This window comes from Plasmodium gonderi (assembly GCF_002157705.1).
Source record: "Plasmodium gonderi DNA, contig: Chr11, whole genome shotgun sequence".
In the NCBI taxonomy this organism is placed as follows: domain Eukaryota; phylum Apicomplexa; class Aconoidasida; order Haemosporida; family Plasmodiidae; genus Plasmodium; species Plasmodium gonderi.
In genome coordinates, this window is record NW_021628936.1 from 824,186 (window position 1) to 836,309 (window position 12,124).

Here is a 12,124-nt window from a genome sequence, read left to right on the forward strand (position 1 = left end):
ATTTTATCGCTCTGTTCTGGAGCACCATTTTGTCTCCTTCAATTAGTTGGTCAAAAGAACTAACTCGTTTGTGAATAATTATTTATACTTGTGATGAAAAGCAAACATAACACACTTAAGCGTGTAGAATTACTTGTTGTATAATATTAAAATAATTACAAAAAAAATAAAGAACAAAAAAAAAAAAAAAAAAAAAAACTTTTAAATTTACTACAAAATTTGCAAAAAAAATATATGCACATTTTACAAAAAATAACCAACCATAAAGTTATATTTTCATTTTTAATTCTTCCATTTTTATACATTCCAATTTCGTTTACACTACCGTCTTTGACACTTAGAGTCCCAGTAATTTGGGGGAAGTTGTAGTTACTATTTTCCCCTCAAGCATATACATATATATATAAGTGTGTATGTATACGTATGTTTTCATTATTAGAGTATTCACGTGTTCACTTTGCCAATTCTTATAATGCGCATATAGGAAAAATGCCATCATTCTTGATTCTTTAAGTACGAGTGGACATCTGCAAAGGATAACGGAACAGAGATGTATTACTCGTGTATAGACATTCTCGTGTATATATGCGTAATACAGGGATACATTCATTTTTCGTATAGTCGCGAAATTATTAGAATCGTTGTAATACGCATATTTGTAATCAAATGAATAATCAACACATTTTCTTATATTTCAAAGATGACATTTTGGGAACTATGCATTGTCCTGTTTTTGAAAGTTATATGACAAATAGCCCATTTAATGAAAATTTATTGTAGAAATAAACAATTTAGCAAAAATAAAAATGATTCTTTTGTCATTTTTTGTTTTCGTCGCTCCTCATTTTTTTTTTATTTTTTTTATTTTCTGTTCTATAATTTTCCTATAATTTAACCTTTCATAATCAGATACTGCAGGGGGTTCGGTAAAAATGTGTGAAGTGGTTCAAAGGCCGTAGCAACAATATCCCTGTTCGAATGAGGAAATTATCGGATTTTTGCAGATAATCAGGGAGCGTAGAAGAGTAACCGGTTTGAATGATTTTATGTTATTACTAGCATTTATCAAGTACTCATGTACATGGGAACATGCTTTTACTTGTGTATATACATGTTCCCATTAGTACACCTATGAAAAAGTATACTTACTGAATTCTTTTTTTATGAACTTTAAGCATTCTCTGCTTGTCGTTCATAAACTCTTCTTCATCGACTTTTCTCTGAATTTCCTCCACCCTCATCAGGGAGTCTAAAGATTCCAACACCTCTTGTGTATCCTCCACTGGTGCCTTCAATTAGAGGAAATTGAATAATTGATTGGGAAAAAAAAAAAAAAAAATGCAAACATTTTCTTTTTCGTACATTATTCCTTCTACAGAATTTTTTTTTTTCTCCTTACATGTATATTTATTTTAAAATCCTCATCACGTTCCATCATTTTTTTTAATTTTGAACGGTTTGCCTGTGTTAACGGGAAACCAAATATAATAAAAATGTTTTTTCTATTTTTTTATGAACTTTTTTGAAGTTATTTTCAAATGAATTATTCTAAAAAATTAAGTTTTTCAATTTTTCTTCATGTTATTCTTTTTTTTTTTTTTTCTGTATTTTCACATACAGGACCTATAGGAATAATTTTTTCATTGAGAACAAAATTATTCTGAACAATGCTCCAAAATAAAAAACAAATGGATACAACAAAATAATTCATTATAGCTAGTTTTCTTGTGAATTTTATTTTAGAATAAGGGGAGGTAAAAATGTCTTTCTACTTATATTGGATTTATTTAAGCACATACAAATTATTTTCATATTTTGTACAACAGTAATGACATAACACTTCTCTCATAACGTACTTTGCTAAAAAAATGAACTTCTTAATCCAAGTGACAATTCTACATTTTCCATTACACCACACAAATATGGTTCATTTTTGCGAAAGGAAAAAAAATAAAATAAAATAAAGAAAATAAAAAAAGAAAAGAAAGAAATAAAATAAAATAAAAAAGGAATGTAAATACATCTTTTTAACTAGCTACTTTTTTTTTTTTTTTTTTTTTTTTTTTTTTTTTTTTTTTTTTTTTTTTTTTTTTTTTTTTTTTTTTTTCGTTAGCGTTATTTCACCAATTAAGTGAAATAAATTGCATATGAGATCACTGTCATTTTATGAAGAACCTCCCGGGTGTTACATCCACAGGTTTTAAAATTTTACCTAAATAAAACATTTGTGAATAACTGAAATGAGGAACATGACTTCCCAAGTACTAAATGAAGATCATAAATCGATTTTTAATTCATATAGAGGGGATAACTATGCGAAATTGTACCTTTAAAAAATTTTTTGTACGCGTGTAGAAAGGCAGGAACAAAAAAAAAAAAAAAAAAAAAAAAAAAAAAAAAAATCAATTAACCATATAACTAATTAACGAAGTGAAAAATATCTTATTCGCTTTTTCCCGTTTTGATTTAACTTTCTCTACTATAAATTTTTCCATCACAGGACTCACCCAATTCAATTGTTCCATTTGTTTTTTTTATAACTTCATCATAAATAATATACACCACTGTGTTTTGAATAAGCACCTGGCACATACCTCATTTAAACGTTTTAAGCATTTTCACACTAATTGTTTCTACAGCTTTCAAATAAATCTTGTTAACTCTTTTAAATATAGAAATGAATTTTTATTTTTTTTATTCTGTTCCCCCTTCAATGTGCGCTTTTTTAAAAACATCCCAAATACACGTGTGAACGCGTACAAATTACACACATATATATGAAAACATACAAAAACGCAAACATTTATGCGCCACGAAGAAGAATTAAAATTGCTCACAGAAATGGAAATCCAAAATGTTCTTCAAAGAAACACATTTAGCAAATTATAAAAATAAGAAAAACGGACTGAGGGAAGTCACTCAAAAATGCCTCAATATAATCGACTTCAATTATCACAATATAACATCGCTGATAAGTAAGAACAACAGTGGTGATCTTTTAATAAGCTACCAATTTAGTGATGATGAAATAAAATTTGATTCAAACGAAAATTTATGCAGTAATGACATATACTTCCCAGAAAGTTCGTATACAAATAATGACTTTAAAAATTTGTTAGGATGGGTACCAAGGAATTTGGAACTCTCAGAACCAACAGGCACCGATTCTATTCCTTGTGCATTCTTTTTTTCAGAAAACCAAAATAAAGGATCAACAAATAATAAAATAATTTTATATTTACACAAGTTTAATGAAGATTTGGGTACCATTATTCCAACAATAAATGCACTACATAACAAATTAAAAATGAATATTATAGCAATGGAATATTCAGGATATGGTGCAAGCTTTGACACGTATGAACAGAAACTTATATCTATTGTAAATGATTCATTTACTATTTTAAAATTTATTGTTAATTTTTTAAAAATTCCTTATAGCAATATATATATATTATGCTATGATTTTTTGGCAAGCTCCGCTATAGAGGTTGTAAATCGATATGAACACGTGTATGGAAAAAATGAAGCCCTAGGTGGACTAGTTCTTATCAAACCTCAACTGCTGCAAATTGTGAGCCAGTATACAGTCCCACCATCTTGCAAAGAAAAGGATGATATTGTATTAATAAACAATGATCTGAACAACGTTACAAGGAGAAAGGAAGCTATGGAAGAATACACAAATATCATTTTTGATGAAACTACTACAGAAGTTCGTAGAGGAGCTTCCCCAGAAAAGGATATCCAAATTTGTAGTGAGGGAGCAAAATACGAAAGTAACTATTCATACGCAAAGGAATCAAATGAAAAAAATCCCACAATAATGGCCACAAAAAAATGGTATCAATATCTTGGATTTCAAAAAGGCAAAGAAATACTACACCATATAACGAGAAATAGCATGAAGAAAAATAGTTTGATAAAAAAAGGAGGAATTACAAATAGTAGAGACGTGGATAATAAAACTTGCAATGACACAATTGTAAGAAGTAAATCTTATAAATCTAGTAATGGCATAATGACTTGTGATATGTCTTTATTTTATAGTGATAACAGTAAATATATTAAGAGAGGAGAAGATAATGAAATACCGAACTCGTTAATGAAAAGAATTCTAAAAGATACATTTGATATGAATCATTCTATAAATTCAATAAAATCAATCTCATGTTCTATTTTAATTTTTCATCCTGAAAATTATTCATATAAAAATTCAAGCTCATATATATTGCTAAGTAATGCGAAAGAATGTAAAAAAAAAGCAGCTTTTCTATATGATTTTATGAATGAAGACTTTATTACAGCTTTTAAATGGTTCTTTTCCGATACTTCCGATTCTCATAAGAAAGACAAATTATTTAAAAATCTATTGTATTTATATATACATCCTTCGCATAATAGAAAAGACAATAGTTCAAGTGCAGAGATGAAGAAAGAATCAAATCGAATTATGAATAATGAGTACGAAGATAATATATGTACAGATTTAGATGAAATATGTAATAGTAGTTTTGATTTAAATTTTCCTGTAAATGTTGATGGAAACTTTAATGAACCCCATAACAATAGTGTCAAAAATAGCTTCACCCATGGAAGCAATTTAAATGATGACATAACAAGTGACTGTGATAATTCTCCTAATTTTTATATGAACAAATATACCCATTTCAACAACAAAAATTCCATTCACATTCCTAACGAAATTTTTATATGTCCAGAAATAATTCAGGAAGAAAAGTAACTTCAAGAATGGTTGAAGGCATGGAGAGAATTACACATTCCTCTCTTTGGCACATTTTTACGATTATGTATATAATGTGCTTTTTGAATTTTGATTTTACGCTGCACACATAGGGTTATAAGGCATAAAAATTGACATTTATTTTATTATTTTTCACTTCCTAGCTTTTTACCTTAATACTATTCCACACATAGAACACACCGATTCGTATCTCACATGTTCATATGAGCAATCGAGCAAATTTGAAATGCGGGTGGGGGTGGGCCTTATTGTGACCCATTCGGATCTAATCAATGAGCATACATTACATTGTTATTCCACTCATTCATAGTTGTGGTCATTTGATTTAGACATGTATATAATATACATGTGTACATATAAACAACAAATAGTAACTTTTTCTTTTTTTTTTCATGTCTATTTTTCTGTGCCACACTCCAGTTTGTTCATTTTTTGGCTTTTGAATAAACATCATTATTTTTTACTTTAATATTTATTTCTATTATGTTTATCATTAAATTTTTGAATTTCATGCCTTGATGGATAATGTAATTTAGATTTATTTTTAATTATTGTATACGTATTTGTATTTTGTTCTAATAAGTTATTTTCCCCTTTCCTCCCCTTTGTGTTATTATATAATTAAATAATCGATTAAATAATTATCAAAAGTAAAAAGTTTTTTTATTTATTTATTTTTTTTTTTTTTTATTTTTTTTTTTTGTATCTCCTCAATGCTATAAAAAGCATTTCCTATCTAACCTTCTTCACATCGAAGCTTTTAAGTCATTTTTTTTTTTTTATTCATTTTTATTAGTCCCACTTCTCCATATGTATTTACTTGTCTAAATGTTATATTTTTTTTTTTTTTTTGAGAAAATGTTGTGAAAAGGTTATGAACATATTTTTTCAACGGAAAAAAGAATTCGTTGGCTGCAAATATTAAAGTCCACTTTGCTGTATATACAGATGTATACAAATAAACTTTCTTTTCTTTTCTTTTTTTTTTTTTTTTTCCTTTTTTTCTTTTCGTTAAATATAATAATCTATTGAAATATAAACAAAACATGAATATAAATTATTGCAAGAATAGAATCATTTGTATAAGTGTCAAATTATATGATTAATTTTTCAAATTAATGTAACACTACTTTTACAATCAACGATAGTTGTCTTATCACATTTTCGATACCCGGGCTTTTTTTTTTTTTTTGTTGTTGTTCTTGTTCTTTTAAGCCTTTTTTTCACTTTTTTTCCCCCATTTCTACGTAGCTCTGATAAAATACATATATATACACATACATGTATGTATTCTTTTGCCTCTAAAAATGAAAGGTGCATCCATACTTGTCTTTTCCTTTCTTTTCCTTGTTATTTCGTTTGGCATTTGTAATTGCTACAAAAATCCTCGTTTCAGTTCGCTCGAGAATAAGTCGCAAAAGGAATTATCGGAGTAATAAAAAAAAAAAAAAATGCATTTTTCACTTCGTACAAAGACACATAAATTATTTACTTTTCTACATTTCCAATTCCATTTTTATGTGCACATAACTGTTAAGGAACATGTTAATTCCCCCTATTTTAGAGACTTGAATGAATTGAACAAAATAAATGAAGAATTAATTTCAAATGAAAGAGAAGGTGAGGATGATGATGATGATTATGAAGAGGAAAATCTAGAAAGTTCAAATTTCGATGACATAGCTAGGGAGAGCCTTCAAATTGTATGTTCATACTTTTATGCATGCCCTTTCAACTCTTCCATTCTATGAGATCGAATTTGAAAAATTCATGGAATTAAATAAACATTTTACGTCTGCACACATGGGGTGCATGGGTGTACACACATACACACTTGTATGCAAACATATGAATGTCCAATTTCATCATTCCTTTTTAAAGGCTGAAGAGAAAGCAGCAGTTGATCTTGAAAATATAGAAATGGAAAAACTTTTGGATGAAGGTTTTTTTTTTTTTTTTTTTTTTTTTTTTTTTTTTAATGCTCCAATAAGACTTTATTTTTACACATGTTTCCTAATTCTATTTCAACATTTTAAGAAATATTCAGAATAATTCAAGAAAGACTGAAAAAATTATGGTTCGACAGAAATGAACCAAATGCTAAGTAATTTTTCTATGTCATACATTACCATATTATACACTTCTACACCTGACATTTTTGCCTTTTTCTTTTAACCCTATTTAGGTACATTGGAAAGTGCAGGAGAGACTATTCTAATATGTGTCCTTTAGGTTCTCGAAATGGAAAAGAGGGATAAAAAAAAAAAAAAAAAAAGAAGAGGAGGAGAAGGAGAGAAGGAGAGCATTATTTAAAAAAATATAAAATGAACACTTGAACACCTTAAAATGAGAAAAAAAAAAAATTCCTTTTGCTTATTATCATTTACAAGAGTGAAAAAAGAATAGATCAGCTGTTACCTACTTATGCAAGATATTCAGAAATGGTAGTACCTCTTTAGGTAATAACTCACATTTAAGCATCAACTATATTTATTGTGTATCCCTTTTTTTTTTCATTTTTTTTTTTATTTAGGATGGAAAGCATCCTCTTATGATAAAAGTCTGTGTATCCCTCCTGAGACGTACGAAGGACCGTTAGTTCCACCACCAAAAAAAAAAAAAAAAAAATTACATTGTATCCATTCTAGTGAACTTAACACTGTGCATGTTTGTACCTTTGCATTTTGTGTACTTGGACATAATTTATTTCTTCCTAACATATGTCTTTTTGTTTGCACAGATGTAGATCAATGGATTTTTCAAACAGCACAAATATTGACAAGGAACTTTTCGCTTGGAAATGTGAAGTGGAGTGGGCCTGTATCAACTGTAAGTGCATAAATTATATGTTAAGAATAAACGAGGATAATGTCTCATTTTATTTGTATTTATTAGTCTCATGAAACCATACAATTCTTTCTATTTATGAATGGAGGAATAATTATTACTGTAAATGTTTTTCTTTTTTAAGACCCAAAATTAAATGTCATGGATATTTGCCCCTCTAGATGGATACCTGTAGGGAAGAATCTGTGCATAGCACCAGAAGTAAATATTAATATATAGAACATCTTTCTCATTTCAGGGAGAAAAAAAACAACAAAAAGACAACTGAATATTAGAGTTCATACCGTCGCAAGAATGTTTCTATTTTATGTGTAAATTTGATTCCTATGCTGAGGAATAAAATCTACAATATTACATATATTTTCGTATATATAAATATATATATATATATATATATATATATATATATATATATGCCTAATTCTTAAATATTCGAATAGGAAAACTCTTAAAATAAAGTCTGTTCCCTACAATTTATTGTTTTTTTTTTTTTTTTTTTTTTTTTTTTTTTGAAGGATTACATTGGGAAATGTTCCCCTGCAATGGACTTCACAAATTATGATTTCGAGACACGAATTAGATGGGCCAATGAATGTAAAATAAAAAATGAGAAAAAGATGACGAAAATAAAACAATTCTAGTGATAACACAAATAAAGGATATTTATTTTCATTATAACTTTTTTATCTACTTTTTTCATTCCACTAATAACTTCTTACAATATTTTTAAATTTTTTTACATGTCTTCGGAATCATTAGGTAATGTCCAGTGGTCCCCTATAGAACATCCTAAAATTATGAAATCAAAGGACACAACTTTAAGGTCTTCTTCTGTTGGTGGGCCTGTTGAAGAAAGTGGAAAAATTCTAAAAATTATCTCTAAAAAGTAGAAGAAATTTTTGTGTCCTTTTTTTCTTTAAATATGCTTATTTGTTTTTAAAATTGGTAAATTATTTGAACCACCACTTTGTTTTTAAAAATACAAAGGTTTATTAAAAAAAAAATAATAATTTTATAAGGTTGTGTGCATTAATTAAAAAAAAAATTAGAAACAAAAAACCTGTTAAAAGTAAACAACTGAGAGTGAACTAGCGTAAACATAAAGGTTTAAACAAGAAGGGGGATGGGTCGTAAGTAAGCCCCTAAATGTTAGGAAATAAATGTGCGACGAAAAGCATGAGAAAAGTAACATATTATCAAATGCAAATACGGAATATGGTTATATAAGAACGCAAATATTTATTCTCAAATGGTAAAAAAAAAAAATTTTTTTTGAATTATATTAAAGATTTTCCAAATTATATTTTGTTAATTTATAGAACTATTGATTATTTAATTTTAATAGATTATTGTTAATTTCTCTCTTTATTTCTTCTGGGTTTATATTTAACGGATCTTCCAACTCATTTTGGAATCCTGGAATACAACCATTTTTACATTTACAATTGCCGCCTAGGTAGGACGGAATATTCTAGGAAAAAAAAAAAAAAAAAAAAGGGGGGGGAGAGGCATAGGGAAAGAAATGTCAAAAAGAGTTGATAGAAGACATCTGTAATGTGATGGATATGCATTCATATAAGAATAAGGAGTTTTATGAATGGGTGAAAATATATGTATACGCCTATGTATATAGAATAAATACAATCATGCGTACGTATACTTATACAAGAATGAATTATCACACTTGGTATTCCTTCATTTATATATTCTCTAGGAAATACAATAAGTCTGGTGGGTATGTGGGCATTCCCCTAATTTCTTTTATCTTGTTACGTACATTTTTATCCACTAGTAATGAGAACCATTCGCAATCTGCTGGCTCCTGGTTTGAAATGACTTTGGGGATTTCTAATTTATTTAGTGTCCTTCGACTTATACCAAAAGTTTTAAGAGTTTGTATGGTTATTCTTATATATGATGGCGCATTTATTAGGTACTGAAAAGGGGGGTGAAAAAATGCAAACAATGTTAATAAGTATATATATATACATATTCACAGAATAAGGTGTTACATGTGTAAAAATTGTCAAATATGTTTTATATAAATAGAGTTACATATATAACAATAGAATCAATGATTTGGATAACCACTTGTGCACATGAATTCATTGTATAGCAGCTGCACGGTGGCATTGCCGGGTAAGAAAATGAAAAAACCTACTGTTTTTCCAACTAACTGTGGATGAAGAAATTCTGATAATTTTGATGTGTTGGCAAAAACCTTCAAAAATCTTCTATCAAATTTTTTCAACATAAATCCTTTTAAATCGATGAAACGAAAAGTTCGACAAATAAAATTATATTTTTTTGTGTGTTCATTACACACTACAAATTCATGTTCGTTCGAGTATACAATATAATCAATTAAGATACTTTCAGGAACATGATCCAGAAGCAAAGTAAAATTACATAACTTTAGTCTCCCGATAACTATTGGTTGTTTATCTATGGTTGATTTGTGCTCACATGCCGCTAATGATTTTTTTATAAGTGAATAATATGGTTTTATTCTAATTGGTAACATAACATTTTCGTCAGTTTTAAAACTTATTTTTTTATTTTTTAATAATGGTTGAATATTTGCCTTTCTCCACAGAATCGCCTTTTCAATTGAGTTTGCTGCTTCATCTAATTTTTCTCCATAAGAAAGAATGTATCTTACTAAAATAGAATCTTCCGTTTTTTCTTTTATATTTTTTGTGTTCAATATTGATTTTATTTTCTTTATTTGTTCTTCATATTTCTTTAGTAATGCATCTAAATTAGATGGCAACCTCCCCGCGTCCAAATTCATATTTTCCTTTTCGTGGGCACTAGCGGGCGATTGTTGTGAGGCGGAGAAATGGCCTTTATGGATACCTTCTTACTTGTGCTCGGATTGTATATATATGTGTGTATAATGTGTACGGGCGCTTGTATCTAGGGTATAATGTGCTTTTGTATTATGGTTTGTTCTTTTTTTTTAACTGTGTTTGCGTATGTTCATATATATTGTTTTCACTATGAATATTTTTTCTCTCTTTCTTGATATTTTTTGTAAATAAGCATAAAAAACACATTATAAGGAAGTTAAAATTTCAGCATAGTGACATATGTTAACAAATTTCAAACATAACTTGCTGGCATTTTTAAAAAAATAAAAAAAACAACGTAGTCACTAATAAAATAGAGACGATATAACAAAATTTATATAGATTAAAATGGATAGACACAATTTTTCACATAATTTGAGTGAACGCTGTGCATTTTAAACAAAATATATTTAATATATCATAATTTTACTCTATGTACAAAAACATGAATATAATCATAAATTATAAGCAAGAACCAAAAAAAAAAAAAATACAGCAATGTATTATAGTATCTATATGACTAAAATAGAATGCACTTATATAAGAATTAACAATTTCAGATGCAAGCAGGGAAATTAGACAAATAAAATTAAAATATATCCATGTGTTAATGAAAGGTATGTTTTTTTCAACTTAATAAAGCAAATTCGTGTAAAACATAAAAAACATTTTTCCTTTTGTGTACTTAAAAAAAAAAATAAAAAACATAATATGCATATTGAAAAATGTGTATATATATGTATGTGCATGACTTTAAAATGTGCACGTATTGGCACATTCGCTTTATTGATCTTGTTGTGTTATTGCGCTCCTATCAGAGTTAACTGACATGGTTAAAATAGATAAGTGTGGTATTAAAGCAGTATTAGAGAAATATTAAGCAGTGGGCAATCAAACTAACAACAAAGTCTATTTTGTAGACGCCTAAAAAATCAATGTTTTTTTTTTCTTTCTTGTAATGCATTAATTTTGTATTGCGGAAAAACGGGCAATATGATATTGGGTAGGGGGAATCAGGGGGGCTCCAAAGTCACTAAAATGTTATAAAAAATTGATAGACACCCCTAGGTGGTATTTTAATACGTTAGAATCTAATAAAATGGGCCCAAATTATAACAACGTGACAAAATGTAGCAATAATGTGTCAAAATGTGACAAAACCCGCACGAATGGGGGGAAAATGATATACACTTTATTTATGCATAGTTAAAAACATCTACTTGTATCGTTTTTAAATAAACAAAAATAAATTAAAATAAAATTAAAAGCATATAATTAATCATATCTCCACACTTTGTGTAATTATTTACTGCTCTCAGGTATGTATATATGAAAATTATTAAATTGGATGTATAATTATTTATGTATTTCGAAAAATGCCTTCAATGAAAAATTTGTTTATCCATGTCACGCGATTATGTGTGTTTGTACACGTAAATATATACGTATACATAAATATATATATATATATATATATATATATATATATATATATATATATATAAATGCGTATCAGTGTCAAGTTGGCTTTTTCAGAAAAAAATGATTAAAAGTATGTGTGGTAACATATTACAAGTGTAAACAAACATAACTAAAAATATTCGCAATGTCTGAACATTTTTTTTTTTTTTTTTTTTTTTTTAATTTGAATGTTTATAAT

The 12,124-nt window shown here is 27.7% G+C and overlaps 4 protein-coding genes across 4 annotated transcripts; 2 read left to right on the top strand and 2 right to left on the bottom strand.

Annotated features, from left to right (window-relative positions):
• Positions 1–495: 495 nt before the first annotated feature.
• Positions 496–1,711, bottom strand: PGO_111790 (hypothetical protein, conserved; the record flags this gene model as incomplete). The annotated part of the gene is made up of 5 exons (XM_028688517.1): positions 496–527; positions 897–970; positions 1,150–1,289; positions 1,400–1,462; positions 1,619–1,711. 5 exons carry the CDS (start codon positions 1,709–1,711, stop codon positions 496–498), a joined length of 402 nt encoding a protein of 133 aa, XP_028544318.1.
• A 1,143-nt stretch (positions 1,712–2,854) lies between these two features.
• Positions 2,855–4,744, top strand: PGO_111800 (hypothetical protein, conserved; the record flags this gene model as incomplete). Its single annotated transcript, XM_028688518.1, has 1 exon — positions 2,855–4,744. The coding sequence occupies one exon, from the start codon at positions 2,855–2,857 to the stop codon at positions 4,742–4,744; it is 1,890 nt and encodes a 629-aa protein (XP_028544319.1).
• Positions 4,745–6,072: 1,328 nt separating this feature from the next.
• Positions 6,073–8,502, top strand: PGO_111810 (Plasmodium falciparum CPW-WPC domain containing protein; the record flags this gene model as incomplete). The annotated part of the gene is made up of 10 exons (XM_028688519.1): positions 6,073–6,197; positions 6,330–6,468; positions 6,647–6,707; positions 6,803–6,842; positions 6,951–6,997; positions 7,299–7,359; positions 7,506–7,594; positions 7,737–7,813; positions 8,128–8,206; positions 8,372–8,502. The coding sequence occupies 10 exons, from the start codon at positions 6,073–6,075 to the stop codon at positions 8,500–8,502; spliced, it is 849 nt and encodes a 282-aa protein (XP_028544320.1).
• Positions 8,503–8,933: 431 nt separating this feature from the next.
• PGO_111820 (sec14-like cytosolic factor or phosphatidylinositol/phosphatidylcholine transfer protein) lies at positions 8,934–10,406 on the bottom strand (the record flags this gene model as incomplete). Its single annotated transcript, XM_028688520.1, has 3 exons — positions 8,934–9,083; positions 9,390–9,548; positions 9,774–10,406. 3 exons carry the CDS (start codon positions 10,404–10,406, stop codon positions 8,934–8,936), a joined length of 942 nt encoding a protein of 313 aa, XP_028544321.1.
• Positions 10,407–12,124: the final 1,718 nt, after the last annotated feature.